This window comes from Salmo trutta, unplaced genomic scaffold (assembly GCF_901001165.1).
Source record: "Salmo trutta unplaced genomic scaffold, fSalTru1.1, whole genome shotgun sequence".
Lineage (NCBI taxonomy): Eukaryota > Metazoa > Chordata > Actinopteri > Salmoniformes > Salmonidae > Salmo > Salmo trutta.
The window spans coordinates 2282884-2301405 of record NW_021823104.1 but is presented as its reverse complement, the minus strand read 5'-3'; the positions used below and the strand labels follow the sequence as shown (position 1 = coordinate 2301405).

Sequence of the window (18522 nt, the reverse complement as noted above, 5' to 3'; positions counted from 1 at the left end):
AATTGACATTAAAACGGGCAGTAATTCCCTCCAAACTGCGTTTCGACAAGAGCGCACAACGTTTCTACCGAGGCGGAGACGGACCGCGACGCGCGTTTACAGCAGTGGACGCATCAATTCAGGCTACAAGCCGAATGGTTACGAATGACAATCACTGAATATCATTACACTTTTAGTTTTTAGTTTAGTTTTGTTAGTTTAAAGGCGCTCCTGTCGGACAGCCGCGCCATGTTTGTCCACCTGCCATTTCATGAAATGGGATTGTTAGACAATCAGCTGAAAACAGGACTGGTTCTGTTTTATGCCACATTAAAGGGAATAATAATAATAATTTAAAAAAGTGATATGACTAATCTTTTAATGTGTCTATTAAACCCAGAGGACATTCTATATTAATAGGGGTTGTTTCATAGTTTTGATGTCTTCACTATTATTCTACAATGTAGAGTATAGTTTAAAAAAAAAAAATTAAAACCCTGGAATGAGTAGGTGTGTCCAACATTTTGACTGGTCCTGTATATCGTCCATCCTTGAGTTGCCCGTCCCTGATCTGCATCCTGAAACCTCCCCTTTATCTGAACATAAAGGAAACCTCCCCTTTATCTGAACATTAAGGAAACCTCCCCTTTATCTGAACATAAAGGAAACCTCCACTTTATCTGAACATAAAGGAAACCTCCCCTTTATCTGAGCATAAAGGAAACCTCCCCTTTATCTGAACATAAAGGAAACCTCCCCTTTATCTGAACATAAAGGAAACCTCCCCTTTATCTGAACATAAAGACCTACAGTATAACAGAACTGAGTTTTATCTGTCATTTTATTCATCCTTTCAGTATGTTTTAGGGGTAATCAACTTTCTTTTTTCTCCATCTCAATTCAGATCAAATGAATTTTACAAATCAAAACGTCTCTTTAAATCAAAATTCATAATTACACAGAATTCAACAGAACATTTTACCACACAATATTACATTCGTCACTTTTAAACTTCTTTTAAAGGACCAGGGCAGTCAAAATCTTTCCTGTGATTGATATATTTCCACGCTATGAGGTTGGAATAATACTGTGAAATTGATAATGCCATTTTAGTGTAAGAGTTATTTGAAAAGACTGCCTGAAATTTCAGCCTGTTTTGGTGGGATGGAGTTTTGGCCTGCCTGGTGACATCACCAGGCAGTTAATTAGTTAATAGACCAATAAGAGAGTTCGAAATCTCTGCCAATAACAGCTAGTTTCCCCCTCACCAATCAGACCGCTCTGACAGTCCGAGCTAAATTCTTGCTTGAAAAATTACTCTTTGCTAAGAAGCTATTTTTTTTTTTTTTTTCAATTAAAATGGTCAAAAAAATAATCACAGAAATGTACTAATTTGTTAGTCAGAAATGATTTGATATTAAGGTAAAAAGAGCTGCATTGGCCCTTTAAAAGCTATATTTCCTCAGCTGCTAGAGGGCGCTGTTACACCGCTAGTGTTACAAGGGCCCTTTAAAAGCTCTATTTCCTCGGCTGCTAGAGGGCGCTGTTACACCGCTAAAAGGAGCAGATGGCACCACAGACCAGGCTTTCTGGAGGTCCGTTATATATTCAGCGTTTTATATTCATCTGTTTGACCTTTTTATATCAACAAACACCAAAACCTCTTGGATTGTAAATATAATATGTAATATGACTGTCAATACAGACAGTGACATGTAAATGTCTAGGCTTCACCTAGAGACGCTGTACAAGAGGGCGAGACAGACTGGTTCTAGAACATCTCTGTTCTAGAACACCTCTGTTCCAAAACACCTCTGTTCCAGAACACCTCTGTTCCAGAACACCTCCTGTTCCAGAACACCTCCTGTTCCAGAACACCTCTGTTCCAAAACACCTCTGTTCCAAAACACCTCTGTTCCAGAACACCTCTGTTCCAGAACACCTCTGTTCCAGAACACCTATGTTCCAGAACACCTCTGTTCCAGAACACCTCCTGTTCCAGAACACCTCCTGTTCCAGAACACCTCCTGTTCCACAACACCTCTGTTCCACAACACCTCTGTTCCAGAACACCTCTGTTCCAGAACACCTCCTGTTCCAGAACACCTCCTGTTCCAGAACACCTCTGTTCCAGAACACCTCTGTTCCAGAACACCTATGTTCCAGAACACCTCTGTTCCAGAACACCTCTGTTCCAGAACACCTCTGTTCCACAACACCTCTGTTCCACAACACCTCTGTTCCAGAACACCTCTGTTCCAGAACACCTCCTGTTCCAGAACACCTCTGTTCCAGAACACCTCTGTTCCAGAACACCTATGTTCCAGAACACCTCTGTTCCAGAACACCTCTGTTCCAGAACACCTCTGTTCCAGAACACCACCAACAGAAGAATGCTTTACTTGTCTTTCTTTTTCTTCAGACCTGAAACAACAAATACCACACACACCAGACACACACACACACAAACACTGGGCAGTGAGGTTCGCTAGTGAGTGTGTGTGTGGGTGTGTTGTCACCATGGTAACAACGAGCAGGGTTTGTATTCCACAGAGCAGATTTAGAGAGACCCAGGGTATATACAGTAATAAACAGACATCATGGTATGTCTAGTAACAGCGAGCAGGGTTTGTATTCCACAGAGCAGATTTAGAGAGACCCAGGGTATATACAGTAATAAACAGACATCATGGTATGTCTAGTAACAGCGAGCAGGGTTTGTATTCCACAGAGCAGATTTAGAGAGACCCAGGGTATATACAGTAATAAAGAGACATCATGGTATGTCTAGTAACAACGAGCAGGGTTTGTATTCCACAGAGCAGATTTAGAGAGACCCAGGGTATATACAGTAATAAACAGACATCATGGTATGTCTAGTTTATCTCTGGGTAGCTGACTGACTGATGCTCTGTGAAGGAAGACAACTAGCAGGGCAGTTTGGCAGCTTCCAGAATGGAGAAGAAACAGCTTCTAGAAAAGAAACATAAAAAGATTCTAGAACGTAAACAAACAGCTTCTAGAAAGTAAACATAAAAAGATTCTAGAACGTAAACAAACAGCTTCTAGAAAGTAAACATAAAAAGATTCTAGAAAGTAAACAAACAGCTTCTAAAAAGTAAACAAACAGCTTCTAGAAAGTAAACAAACAGCTTCTAGAAAGTAAACATAAAGATTCTAGAACGTAAACAAACAGCTTCTAGAAAGTAAACATAAAAAGATTCTAGAAAGTAAACAAACAGCTTCTAGAAAGTAAACAAACAGCTTTTAGACTGTAAACAGCTTCTAGAACGTAAACAAACAGATTCTAAAATGTAAACAAACAGATTCTAGAAAGTAAACAAACAGCTTCTAGAAAGTAAACAAACAGCTTTTAGAACGAAAACAAACAGCTTCTAAATGTAAACAAACCACTTCTAGAACGTAAACAAACCACTTCTAGAACGTAAACAAACCACTTCTAAATGTAAACAAACAGCTTCTAGAATGTAAACATAAACAAGCCATAATCTTCTGTGATGCTTGTACACATTAGTTAGGGCACAATCTGAAACCACTAGTACCCTACAAAGTGCACCGGTGGTAAGGCTCAGCTGGCCAGCAGTAGTGCACTACATAGGGAATAGTGTATGACCGGTCTGCAGAGTGGCTACTGGATGGACGGAGATATTGCACTTGGTCACGTTTAACATCGGACACACGGGAGAGTTTGGCACTTAGTCCGTCTCACAGAACATGCAGATATGAACACCTAAACCCAAGGACTGAACATGTCCTTCAAAACAGGACTGAACATCTCCTTCAAAACATTACCAGGGAGGGACTAGTAGGACAGGGAGGAGGGGACAGGGAGGGGGGGACAGGGAGGGGGGAACAGGGAGGAGGGGACAGGGAGGAGGGGACAGGGGGGGACCAGTAGGACAGGGAGGTGGGGACAGGGAGGAGGGGACAGGGAGGGACTAGTAGGACAGGGGGGAGGGGACAGGGAGGGACTAGTAGGACAGGGAGGAGGGGACAGGGAGGGACTAGTAGGACAGGGAGGAGAGGACAGGGAGGGACTAGTAGGACAGGGAGGAGGGGACAGGGAGGAGGGGACAGGGAGGGACTAGTAGGACAGGGAGGAGGAGACAGGGAGGGACTAGTAGGACAGGGAGGAGGGGACAGGGAGGGACTAGTGGGACAGGGAGGAGGGGACAGGGAGGGACTAGTGGGACAGGGAGGAGGGGACAGGGAGGAGGGGACAGGGAGGGACTAGTAGGACAGGGAGGAGGGGACAGGGAGGGACTAGTAGGACAGGGAGGAGGGGACAGGGAGGGACTAGTAGGACAGGGAGGAGGGGACAGGGAGGGACTAGTAGGACAGGGAGGAGGGGACAGGGAGGGACTAGTGGGACAGGGAGGAGGGGACAGGGAGGAGGGAACAGGGAGGGACTAGTAGGACAGGGAGGAGGGGACAGGGAGGGACTAGTAGGACAGGGAGGAGGGGACAGGGAGGGACTAGTAGGACAGGGAGGAGGGGACAGGGAGGAGGAGACAGGGAGGGACTAGTATATGGGGACCTGGTATGTGGGGGCTGGTGCTTCCAGCCCCTCTGTGAACGGGGGGCTCTGGTAGTTGTCGCTGGGCTCGGTGGCGCCCCCGGTAGCGGCGGAGGGGTATGGCGTTACCGGGGCGACTCCGTCCAGATGGTCGGTGGTGAAGAGGGTCATGTCTGTTCCCAGGAGATATTTCTGGACGGCACGCACCGTCAGACCAGCCTGGAGGGAGAAGGAGGAGGAGGAGAAGAAGGAGGGAAGAAGAATGAGGAGGAGGAGAAGGAGGAGGAAGTGGAGGAGGAGGAGGAGGACGAGAAGGAGGAGGACGAGAAGGAGAAGAACGAGAAGTACAATGCCACAGTGCAGCTATAGGGGGTGTGTATGTATCCAGGTGAGTGTGTGTGTATGTATCCAGGTGAGGGTGTGTATGTATCCAGGTGAGTGTGTGTGTATGTATCCAGGTGAGTGTGTGTATGTATCCAGGTGAGTGTGTGTATCCAGGTGAGTGTGTGTGTATGTATCCAGGTGAGTGTGTGTATGTATCCAGGTGAGTGTGTGTATGTATCCAGGTGAGTGTGTGTATGTATCCAGGTGAGTGTGTGTATGTATCCAGGTGAGTGTATGCATCCAGGTGAGTGTGTGTATGTATCCAGGTGAGTGTGTGTATCCAGGTGAGTGTGTGTGTATGTATCCAGGTGAGTGTGTGTATGTATCCAGGTGAGTGTGTGTATGTATCCAGGTGAGTGTGTGTATGTATCCAGGTGAGTGTGTGTATGTATCCAGGTGAGTGTGTGTATGTATCCAGGTGAGTGTATGCATCCAGGTGAGTGTGTGTATGTATCCAGGTGAGTGTGTGTATCCAGGTGAGTGTGTGTGTATGTATCCAGGTGAGTGTGTGTATGTATCCAGGTGAGTGTGTGTATGTATCCAGGTGAGTGTGTGTATGTATCCAGGTGAGTGTGTGTATGTATCCAGGTGAGTGTGTGTATGTATCCAGGTGAGTGTGTGTATGTATCCAGGTGAGTGTGTGTATGTATCCAGGTGAGTGTGTGTGTATGTACCCAGGTGAGTGTGTGTGTATGTACCCAGGTGAGTGTGTGTATGTATCCAGGTGAGTGTGTGTATGTATCCAGGTGAGTGTGTGTGTGTGTATGTATCCAGGTGAGTGTGTGTATGATTCCAGGTGAGTGTGTGTGTGTATGTATCCAGGTGAGGGTGTGTATGTATCCAGGTGAGTGTGTATGTATGTATCCAGGTGAGTGTGTGTGTATGTATCCAGGTGAGGGTGTGTATGTATCCAGGTGAGTGTGTGTATGTATCCAGGTGAGTGTGTGTATGATTCCAGGTGAGTGTGTGTGTGTATGTATCCAGGTGAGGGTGTGTATGTATCCAGGTGAGGGTGTGTATGTATCCAGGTGAGGGTGTGTATGTACCCAGGTGAGTGTGTGTATGTACCCAGGTGAGTGTGTGTATGTACCCAGGTGAGTGTGTGTATGTATCCAGGTGAGTGTGTGTATGTATCCAGGTGAGTGTGTGTATGTACCCAGGTGAGTGTGTGTATGTATCCAGGTGAGTGTGTGTGTATGTATCCAGGTGAGTGTGTGTGTATGTATCCAGGTGAGTGTGTGTGTATGTATCCAGGTGAGTGTGTGTATGTATCCAGGTGAGTGTGTGTATGTATCCAGGTGAGTGTGTGTATGTATCCAGGTGAGTGTGTGTGTATGTATCCAGGTGAGTGTGTGTATGTATCCAGGTGAGGGTGTGTATGTATCCAGGTGAGGGTGTGTATGTATCCAGGTGAGTGTGTGTATGTATCCAGGTGAGGGTGTGTATGTATCCAGGTGAGGGTGTGTATGTATCCAGGTGAGGGTGTGTATGTATCCAGGTGAGTGTGTGTATGTATCCAGGTGAGTGTGTGTATGTATCCAGGTGAGTGTGTGTATCCAGGTGAGTGTGTGTATGTATCCAGGTGAGTGTGTATGTATCCAGGTGAGGGTGTGTATGTATCCAGGTGAGTGTGTGTATGTATCCAGGTGAGTGTGTGTATCCAGGTGAGTGCGTGTATGTATCCAGGTGAGTGTGTGTATGTACCCAGGTGAGTGTATGTACCCAGGTGAGTGTATGTATCCATCCAGCCGTATGTACCAAGCCGAATGGTTACGAATGACAATCACTGAATATCATTACACTTTTAGTTTTTAGTTTAGTTTTGTTAGTTTAAAGGCGCTCCTGTCGGACAGCCGCGCCATGTTTGTCCACCTGCCATTTCATGAAATGGGATTGTTAGACAATCAGCTGAAAACAGGACTGGTTCTGTTTTATGCCACATTAAAGGGAATAATAATAATAATTTAAAAAAGTGATATGACTAATCTTTTAATGTGTCTATTAAACCCAGAGGACATTCTATATTAATAGGGGTTGTTTCATAGTTTTGATGTCTTCACTATTATTCTACAATGTAGAGTATAGTTTAAAAAAAAAAAATTAAAACCCTGGAATGAGTAGGTGTGTCCAACATTTTGACTGGTCCTGTATATCGTCCATCCTTGAGTTGCCCGTCCCTGATCTGCATCCTGAAACCTCCCCTTTATCTGAACATAAAGGAAACCTCCCCTTTATCTGAACATTAAGGAAACCTCCCCTTTATCTGAACATAAAGGAAACCTCCACTTTATCTGAACATAAAGGAAACCTCCCCTTTATCTGAGCATAAAGGAAACCTCCCCTTTATCTGAACATAAAGGAAACCTCCCCTTTATCTGAACATAAAGGAAACCTCCCCTTTATCTGAACATAAAGACCTACAGTATAACAGAACTGAGTTTTATCTGTCATTTTATTCATCCTTTCAGTATGTTTTAGGGGTAATCAACTTTCTTTTTTCTCCATCTCAATTCAGATCAAATGAATTTTACAAATCAAAACGTCTCTTTAAATCAAAATTCATAATTACACAGAATTCAACAGAACATTTTACCACACAATATTACATTCGTCACTTTTAAACTTCTTTTAAAGGACCAGGGCAGTCAAAATCTTTCCTGTGATTGATATATTTCCACGCTATGAGGTTGGAATAATACTGTGAAATTGATAATGCCATTTTAGTGTAAGAGTTATTTGAAAAGACTGCCTGAAATTTCAGCCTGTTTTGGTGGGATGGAGTTTTGGCCTGCCTGGTGACATCACCAGGCAGTTAATTAGTTAATAGACCAATAAGAGAGTTCGAAATCTCTGCCAATAACAGCTAGTTTCCCCCTCACCAATCAGACCGCTCTGACAGTCCGAGCTAAATTCTTGCTTGAAAAATTACTCTTTGCTAAGAAGCTATTTTTTTTTTTTTTTTTCAATTAAAATGGTCAAAAAAATAATCACAGAAATGTACTAATTTGTTAGTCAGAAATGATTTGATATTAAGGTAAAAAGAGCTGCATTGGCCCTTTAAAAGCTATATTTCCTCAGCTGCTAGAGGGCGCTGTTACACCGCTAGTGTTACAAGGGCCCTTTAAAAGCTCTATTTCCTCGGCTGCTAGAGGGCGCTGTTACACCGCTAAAAGGAGCAGATGGCACCACAGACCAGGCTTTCTGGAGGTCCGTTATATATTCAGCGTTTTATATTCATCTGTTTGACCTTTTTATATCAACAAACACCAAAACCTCTTGGATTGTAAATATAATATGTAATATGACTGTCAATACAGACAGTGACATGTAAATGTCTAGGCTTCACCTAGAGACGCTGTACAAGAGGGCGAGACAGACTGGTTCTAGAACATCTCTGTTCTAGAACACCTCTGTTCCAAAACACCTCTGTTCCAGAACACCTCTGTTCCAGAACACCTCCTGTTCCAGAACACCTCCTGTTCCAGAACACCTCTGTTCCAAAACACCTCTGTTCCAAAACACCTCTGTTCCAAAACACCTCTGTTCCAGAACACCTCTGTTCCAGAACACCTATGTTCCAGAACACCTCTGTTCCAGAACACCTCCTGTTCCAGAACACCTCCTGTTCCAGAACACCTCCTGTTCCACAACACCTCTGTTCCAGAACACCTCTGTTCCAGAACACCTCTGTTCCAGAACACCTCCTGTTCCAGAACACCTCCTGTTCCAGAACACCTCTGTTCCAGAACACCTCTGTTCCAGAACACCTATGTTCCAGAACACCTCTGTTCCAGAACACCTCTGTTCCACAACACCTCTGTTCCAGAACACCTCTGTTCCAGAACACCTCCTGTTCCAGAACACCTCTGTTCCAGAACACCTCTGTTCCAGAACACCTATGTTCCAGAACACCTCTGTTCCAGAACACCTCTGTTCCAGAACACCTCTGTTCCAGAACACCACCAACAGAAGAATGCTTTACTTGTCTTTCTTTTTCTTCAGACCTGAAACAACAAATACCACACACACCAGACACACACACACACAAACACTGGGCAGTGAGGTTCGCTAGTGAGTGTGTGTGTGGGTGTGTTGTCACCATGGTAACAACGAGCAGGGTTTGTATTCCACAGAGCAGATTTAGAGAGACCCAGGGTATATACAGTAATAAACAGACATCATGGTATGTCTAGTAACAGCGAGCAGGGTTTGTATTCCACAGAGCAGATTTAGAGAGACCCAGGGTATATACAGTAATAAACAGACATCATGGTATGTCTAGTAACAGCGAGCAGGGTTTGTATTCCACAGAGCAGATTTAGAGAGACCCAGGGTATATACAGTAATAAACAGACATCATGGTATGTCTAGTAACAACGAGCAGGGTTTGTATTCCACAGAGCAGATTTAGAGAGACCCAGGGTATATACAGTAATAAACAGACATCATGGTATGTCTAGTTTATCTCTGGGTAGCTGACTGACTGATGCTCTGTGAAGGAAGACAACTAGCAGGGCAGTTTGGCAGCTTCCAGAATGGAGAAGAAACAGCTTCTAGAAAAGAAACATAAAAAGATTCTAGAACGTAAACAAACAGCTTCTAGAAAGTAAACATAAAAAGATTCTAGAACGTAAACAAACAGCTTCTAGAAAGTAAACATAAAAAGATTCTAGAAAGTAAACAAACAGCTTCTAAAAAGTAAACAAACAGCTTCTAGAAAGTAAACAAACAGCTTCTAGAAAGTAAACATAAAGATTCTAGAACGTAAACAAACAGCTTCTAGAAAGTAAACATAAAAAGATTCTAGAAAGTAAACAAACAGCTTCTAGAAAGTAAACAAACAGCTTTTAGACTGTAAACAGCTTCTAGAACGTAAACAAACAGATTCTAAAATGTAAACAAACAGATTCTAGAAAGTAAACAAACAGCTTCTAGAAAGTAAACAAACAGCTTTTAGAACGAAAACAAACAGCTTCTAAATGTAAACAAACCACTTCTAGAACGTAAACAAACAGCTTCTAGAACATAAATAAATAACTTCTAAATGTAAACAAACCACTTCTAGAACGTAAACAAACCACTTCTAAATGTAAACAAACAGCTTCTAGAATGTAAACATAAACAAGCCATAATCTTCTGTGATGCTTGTACACATTAGTTAGGGCACAATCTGAAACCACTAGTACCCTACAAAGTGCACCGGTGGTAAGGCTCAGCTGGCCAGCAGTAGTGCACTACATAGGGAATAGTGTATGACCGGTCTGCAGAGTGGCTACTGGATGGACGGAGATATTGCACTTGGTCACGTTTAACATCGGACACACGGGAGAGTTTGGCACTTAGTCCGTCTCACAGAACATGCAGATATGAACACCTAAACCCAAGGACTGAACATGTCCTTCAAAACAGGACTGAACATCTCCTTCAAAACATTACCAGGGAGGGACTAGTAGGACAGGGAGGAGGGGACAGGGAGGGGGGGACAGGGAGGGGGGAACAGGGAGGAGGGGACAGGGAGGAGGGGACAGGGGGGGACCAGTAGGACAGGGAGGTGGGGACAGGGAGGAGGGGACAGGGAGGGACTAGTAGGACAGGGGGGAGGGGACAGGGAGGGACTAGTAGGACAGGGAGGAGGGGACAGGGAGGGACTAGTAGGACAGGGAGGAGAGGACAGGGAGGGACTAGTAGGACAGGGAGGAGGGGACAGGGAGGAGGGGACAGGGAGGGACTAGTAGGACAGGGAGGAGGGGACAGGGAGGGACTAGTAGGACAGGGAGGAGGGGACAGGGAGGGACTAGTGGGACAGGGAGGAGGGGACAGGGAGGGACTAGTGGGACAGGGAGGAGGGGACAGGGAGGAGGGGACAGGGAGGGACTAGTAGGACAGGGAGGAGGGGACAGGGAGGGACTAGTAGGACAGGGAGGAGGGGACAGGGAGGGACTAGTAGGACAGGGAGGAGGGGACAGGGAGGGACTAGTAGGACAGGGAGGAGGGGACAGGGAGGGACTAGTGGGACAGGGAGGAGGGGACAGGGAGGAGGGAACAGGGAGGGACTAGTAGGACAGGGAGGAGGGGACAGGGAGGGACTAGTAGGACAGGGAGGAGGGGACAGGGAGGGACTAGTAGGACAGGGAGGAGGGGACAGGGAGGAGGAGACAGGGAGGGACTAGTATATGGGGACCTGGTATGTGGGGGCTGGTGCTTCCAGCCCCTCTGTGAACGGGGGGCTCTGGTAGTTGTCGCTGGGCTCGGTGGCGCCCCCGGTAGCGGCGGAGGGGTATGGCGTTACCGGGGCGACTCCGTCCAGATGGTCGGTGGTGAAGAGGGTCATGTCTGTTCCCAGGAGATATTTCTGGACGGCACGCACCGTCAGACCAGCCTGGAGGGAGAAGGAGGAGGAGGAGAAGAAGGAGGGAAGAAGAATGAGGAGGAGGAGAAGGAGGAGGAAGTGGAGGAGGAGGAGGAGGACGAGAAGGAGGAGGACGAGAAGGAGAAGAACGAGAAGTACAATGCCACAGTGCAGCTATAGGGGGTGTGTATGTATCCAGGTGAGTGTGTGTGTATGTATCCAGGTGAGGGTGTGTATGTATCCAGGTGAGTGTGTGTGTATGTATCCAGGTGAGTGTGTGTATGTATCCAGGTGAGTGTGTGTATCCAGGTGAGTGTGTGTGTATGTATCCAGGTGAGTGTGTGTATGTATCCAGGTGAGTGTGTGTATGTATCCAGGTGAGTGTGTGTATGTATCCAGGTGAGTGTGTGTATGTATCCAGGTGAGTGTATGCATCCAGGTGAGTGTGTGTATGTATCCAGGTGAGTGTGTGTATCCAGGTGAGTGTGTGTGTATGTATCCAGGTGAGTGTGTGTATGTATCCAGGTGAGTGTGTGTATGTATCCAGGTGAGTGTGTGTATGTATCCAGGTGAGTGTGTGTATGTATCCAGGTGAGTGTGTGTATGTATCCAGGTGAGTGTATGCATCCAGGTGAGTGTGTGTATGTATCCAGGTGAGTGTGTGTATCCAGGTGAGTGTGTGTGTATGTATCCAGGTGAGTGTGTGTATGTATCCAGGTGAGTGTGTGTATGTATCCAGGTGAGTGTGTGTATGTATCCAGGTGAGTGTGTGTATGTATCCAGGTGAGTGTGTGTATGTATCCAGGTGAGTGTGTGTATGTATCCAGGTGAGTGTGTGTATGTATCCAGGTGAGTGTGTGTGTATGTACCCAGGTGAGTGTGTGTGTATGTACCCAGGTGAGTGTGTGTATGTATCCAGGTGAGTGTGTGTATGTATCCAGGTGAGTGTGTGTGTGTGTATGTATCCAGGTGAGTGTGTGTATGATTCCAGGTGAGTGTGTGTGTGTATGTATCCAGGTGAGGGTGTGTATGTATCCAGGTGAGTGTGTATGTATGTATCCAGGTGAGTGTGTGTGTATGTATCCAGGTGAGGGTGTGTATGTATCCAGGTGAGTGTGTGTATGTATCCAGGTGAGTGTGTGTATGATTCCAGGTGAGTGTGTGTGTGTATGTATCCAGGTGAGGGTGTGTATGTATCCAGGTGAGGGTGTGTATGTATCCAGGTGAGGGTGTGTATGTACCCAGGTGAGTGTGTGTATGTACCCAGGTGAGTGTGTGTATGTACCCAGGTGAGTGTGTGTATGTATCCAGGTGAGTGTGTGTATGTATCCAGGTGAGTGTGTGTATGTACCCAGGTGAGTGTGTGTATGTATCCAGGTGAGTGTGTGTGTATGTATCCAGGTGAGTGTGTGTGTATGTATCCAGGTGAGTGTGTGTGTATGTATCCAGGTGAGTGTGTGTATGTATCCAGGTGAGTGTGTGTATGTATCCAGGTGAGTGTGTGTATGTATCCAGGTGAGTGTGTGTGTATGTATCCAGGTGAGTGTGTGTATGTATCCAGGTGAGGGTGTGTATGTATCCAGGTGAGGGTGTGTATGTATCCAGGTGAGTGTGTGTATGTATCCAGGTGAGGGTGTGTATGTATCCAGGTGAGGGTGTGTATGTATCCAGGTGAGGGTGTGTATGTATCCAGGTGAGTGTGTGTATGTATCCAGGTGAGTGTGTGTATGTATCCAGGTGAGTGTGTGTATCCAGGTGAGTGTGTGTATGTATCCAGGTGAGTGTGTATGTATCCAGGTGAGGGTGTGTATGTATCCAGGTGAGTGTGTGTATGTATCCAGGTGAGTGTGTGTATCCAGGTGAGTGCGTGTATGTATCCAGGTGAGTGTGTGTATGTACCCAGGTGAGTGTATGTACCCAGGTGAGTGTATGTATCCAGGTGAGTGTGTGTATGTACCCAGGTGAGTGTATGTATCCAGGTGAGTGTATGTATCCAGGTGAGTGTGTGTATGTATCCAGGTGAGTGTGTGTATGTACCCAGGTGAGTGTATGTACCCAGGTGAGTGTATGTATCCAGGTGAGTGTGTGTATGTACCCAGGTGAGGATGGAGAAGAACGAGAAGGCGATAGAGGCCCTGGCTGCGTCGGCCCCCTGGTTGAGTGGCAGGTCCTCGGGGGCGGTCCTAGACCACTGATTGGCCAGGAAACAGAAACTCACAAACCACAGGAACGTCCAGAAACCTGAAAACCACCAATCACAGCACACAGTCAGAGGACAGCCAACCAATCACAGCACACAGTCAGAGGACAGCCAACCAATCACAGCACACAGTCAAAGGACAGCTAACCAATCACAGCATACACATTGAAATAAAGAGTGAGTGAGTGTGTGTGTGTGTGTGTGTGTGTGTGTGTGTGTGTGTGTGTGTGTGTGTGTGTGTGTGTGTGAGTGAGAGAGAGAGAGAGAGAGTGTCTCTGTGTGTGTACTACCTGGTCCCTCTCTTTCTCCACCTCCTCCAGCTGTATAGTGTGTGTGTGTGTGTGTGTGTGTGTGTGTGTGTGTGTGTGTGTGTGTGTGTGTGTGTGTGTTCAGCCTACCTGAAGCCCCAACCTCCAGCATCACAGCCTTCTTCCTGTCCTTTATAGAGCTGATCTGTTGGAACTTGACGTCCAGCAGGAAGAAGAAAGAGCAGAGCAACAAGCCGACCAGACCGCAGAACACTCCATAGTTACACGCATCAGCGTTCTTATTGAACACGCAGTGAAGACGCTCACTGCCCAGGTTAACATAGCCCTCGTTCACTATAGAGGCAAACACCACCAGGGAGAATACCTGGAGAGGAGAGGAGAGGAGAGGAGAGGAGAGGAGAGGAGAGGAGAGGAGAGGAGAGGAGAGGAGAGGAGGGGAGGGGAGAGGAGAGGAGAGGAGAGGAGAGGAGAGGAGAGGAGAGGACAGGAGAGATAGAGGAGAGGAGAGGACAGGAGAGAGAGAGGAGAGGAGAGGACAGGAGAGAGAGAGGGAGGAGAGGAGAGGAGGAGAGAGGAGAGAGGAGAGGAGAGATGTTCACTACCCAGGTTCACATAGCCCTCATTCACTATAGAGGCAAACACCACCAGGGAGAATACCTGGAGAGGAGAGGAGAGGGGAGGAGAGGAGAGGAGAGGGGAGGAGAGGAGAGGAGAGGAGAGGAAGAGAGGAGAGGAGAGGAGGAGAAAGGGGAGAGGGGAGGGGAGGAGAGGGGGGGAGGAGAGGGGAGGGGAGGAGAGGGGGGGAGGAGGAGGAAGGAGGAGAGGAGAGAAGAGGAGAGGGGGGAGGAGGAAGGAGGAGAGGGGAGGAGGAGAGAGGAGGGAGGAGAAGAGGGGAGGAGAGAGAGGAGGAGGAGGAGAGGGGACAGAGATACACCTGAGTGAACCAAAAGTACTTATTTAATGTATTAATTAAATAAAATACGTATAACATGTATTTGTTATTTGTAAACTCAGGTTCCCCTTTTATCTAATATCAGGTTTTGGTTGAATATCTGATAACGTTCAGTTTCAAAAAACATACACAAATAGAGAAAATCAGAAAAGGGTCAAAATCATTTTCCAAGTCACAGTAGATCACACATGTATATCATCTCATCACTCTGTAGTAGAACTATCCATCCGGTCACTATAACGACAACCAGCGGGGTGTTGAGACACGGAGAAATTATCCACACACACAGAGAGAGAGAGAGAGAGAGAGAGAGAGAGAGAGAGAGAGACCACTATATACGGCCTCCCCCTCGCAAGGAGGGGCGGTGGAATGTTCCATATCACAAACACACAGCCTATAATAATATTATGATGAAGGCCTGCTTAATAAGGCCCACAGATAGACAGAATAAAGGTTTCTCTAAACGCAACAGTCTAGTTATTATCTGTAGCCCAGCTACCTAATTACATACCTTTTATTAAGGCCCCGTTCAAATGTTACATTCTTTCAAATCTGTTTTTAGAAAACGACCGGAGGTGTAAAACATGGCCCGTATCTTGAACAGGATGGACCGTTATTCGACAGCCTCCTCTCTCCCCCTTGGACCCCGTCCATCTATAAACCTACTGCCGTTTTCTAGCCTCTTTTATCTGCGGCGCTCTACGGAGCGATCAACTCGCCACCGAGCGGCAGGACGAGGGAGGACGCCCCGACGGGGAATCCCCTCCCGGTTCTTCTGTCGGTCTCTTACCCAGGACAGGATCCTGAGGATGGTGGTCGGCTGCTTGATGAAGGAAACCGGGTCAAAGGCAGCACCCGCCAAGCCCGCTCCGAACGATCCCACTCCGTCCATCTTCTCTCTCTCTCTCTCTCTCTCTGTCTGTTCTCTGGCTGCGTCAGGCTCCAGGCGCGGTTTGGTACTACCGTCTTGTAGTGGAGGGAACGGTCCTGCGCGCACACGATGTGCACGCTGGCTACTGGGCGGGGGGCGTGCTCGAAGAACGAGGAAACACGCACAGCGCTGCTGTGGCATCAAAACAGCAGGAGCAGCTACTGATGAGGAGCAATAGGAGGAATATAGGATATAGATCTATATAGAGCATCTACTGTTGAGGAGCTATAGGAGGAATATAGGATATAGATCACACTACTATATAGATCACACACTACTATATAGATCACACACTACTATATAGATCACACTACTATATAGATCACACACTACTATATAGATCACACACTACTATATAGATCACACTACTATATAGATCACACACTACTATATAGATCACACTACTATATAGATCACACACTACTATATAGATCACACACTACTATATAGATCACACTACTATATAGATCACACTACTATATAGATCACACTACTATATAGATCACACACTACTATATAGATCACACACTACTATATAGATCACACACTACTATATAGATCACACTACTATATAGATCACACTACTATATAGATCACACACTACTATATATATCACACACTACTATATACATCACACTACTATATAGATCACACTACTATATAGATCACACTACTATATAGATCACACACTACTATATAGATCACACACTACTATATAGATCACACTACTATATAGATCACACTACTATATAGATCACACTACTATATAGATCACACTACTATATAGATCACACTACTATATAGATCACACACTACTATATAGATCACACACTACTATATAGATCACACTACTATATAGATCACACACTATATAGATCACACACTATATAGATCACACACTACTATATAGATCACACTACTATATAAATCACACTACTATATAGATCACACACTACTATATAGATCACACTACTATATAGATCACACACTATATAGATCACACACTACTATATAGATCACACACTATATAGATCACACACTACTATATAGATCACACACTACTATATAGATTACACTACTATATAGATCACACTACTATATAGATCACACACTACTATATAGATCACACACTATATAGATCACACACTACTATATAGATCACACACTATATAGATCACACTACTATATAGATCACACTACTATATAGATCACACACTACTATATAGATCACACACTACTATATAGATCACACTACTATATATCACACTACTATATAGATCACACACTACTATATAGATCACACACTACTATATAGATCACACTACTATATAGATCGCACTACTATATAGATCACACTACTATATAGATCACACACTACTATATAGATCACACACTATATAGATCACACACTACTATATAGATCACACACTATATAGATCACACTACTATATAGATCACACTACTATATAGATCACACACTACTATATAGATCACACACTACTATATAGATCACACTACTATATAGATCACACTACTATATAGATCACACTACTATATAGATCACACACTACTATATAGATCACACACTACTATATAGATCACACTACTATATAGATCGCACTACTATATAGATCACACACTACTATATAGATCACACTACTATATAGATCACACTACTATATAGATCACACACTACTATATAGATCACACTACTATATAGATCACACTACTATATAGATCACACTACTATATAGATCATACACTACTATATAGATCACACTACTATATAGATCATACACTATATAGATCACACACTACTATATAGATCACACACTATAGATCATACACTAACATCTACTATATAGATCATACACTATAGATCATACACTAACATCTACTATATAGATCATACACTATATAGATCATACACTAACATCTACTATATAGATCATACACTAACATCTACACTATAGATCATACACTAACATATATTATATAGATCATACACTAACATCTACTATAGATCATACACTATATAGATCATACACTATATAGATCATACACTAACATCTATTATATAGATCATACACTAACATCTACTATAGATCATACACTATATAGATCATACACTATATAGATCATACACTATAGATCATACACTATATAGATCATACACTATAGATCATACACTACTATATAGATCTATATAGAAATTAAGGCGGCACACCTGTTAATTGAAATGCATTCCAGGTGACTACCTCATGAAGCTGGTTGAGAGAATGCCAAAAGTGTACAAAGCTGTCATCAAAGCAAAGGGCTGCTATTTGAAGAATCTCAAATATAAAATATATTTTGATTTGTTAAACTCTTTTTTTGGTTACTACATGATTCCATATGTGTTATTTCATAGTTTTGACGTCTTCACGATTATTCTACAATGTAGAAAATAGTAAAAAATAAAGAAAAACCCTTGAATGAGTAGGTGTTCTAAAACTTTAGACCGGTAGTATATATATATATATATTACCTCAACTAACCAGCCCTGCCCATTGACTCTGTACCGTAATACCCTGTATATAGCCTCCACATTGACTCTGTACCGGTACCCCCTGTATATAGCCTCCACATTGACTCTGTACCGGTACCCCCTGTATATAGCCTCCACATTGACTCTGTACCGGTACCCCCTGTATATAGCCTCCACATTGACTCTGTACCGTAACACCCTGTATATAGCCTCCACATTGACTCTGTACCGGTACCCCCTGTATATAGCCTCCACATTGACTCTGTACCGTAATACCCTGTATATAGCCTCCACATTGACTCTGTACCGTAATACCCTGTATATAGCCTCCACATTGACTCTGTACCGTAATACCCTGTATATAGCCTTCACATTGACTCTGTACCGTAATACC

The 18522-nt window shown here is 44.6% G+C and overlaps 1 protein-coding gene and 1 long non-coding RNA gene across 5 annotated transcripts; both read right to left on the bottom strand.

Moving 5' to 3' along the window:
• Positions 1-470: 470 nt before the first annotated feature.
• LOC115188888 (uncharacterized) lies at positions 471-10412 on the bottom strand. 4 transcript variants are annotated; one of them, XR_003876620.1, is made up of 4 exons: positions 8716-10412; positions 761-2343; positions 621-648; positions 471-564 (listed from the first exon to the last, which is right to left on the bottom strand). It is a non-coding gene; the product is annotated as an uncharacterized LOC115188888 (long non-coding RNA). The 4 variants fall into 4 exon arrangements; XR_003876619.1 differs by having other exon boundaries at positions 471-648; positions 761-1889; positions 1938-2343; XR_003876621.1 differs by having other exon boundaries at positions 471-648; positions 8716-8812; positions 8861-10412.
• A 580-nt stretch (positions 10413-10992) lies between these two features.
• LOC115188886 (synaptogyrin-3) lies at positions 10993-15740 on the bottom strand. Its single transcript, XM_029747712.1, has 4 exons — positions 15461-15740; positions 13848-14082; positions 13345-13490; positions 10993-11279 (listed from the first exon to the last, which is right to left on the bottom strand). The coding sequence occupies exons 1-4, from the start codon at positions 15560-15562 to the stop codon at positions 11067-11069; spliced, it is 696 nt and encodes a 231-aa protein (XP_029603572.1). The 5' UTR covers positions 15563-15740; the 3' UTR covers positions 10993-11066.
• Positions 15741-18522: the final 2782 nt, after the last annotated feature.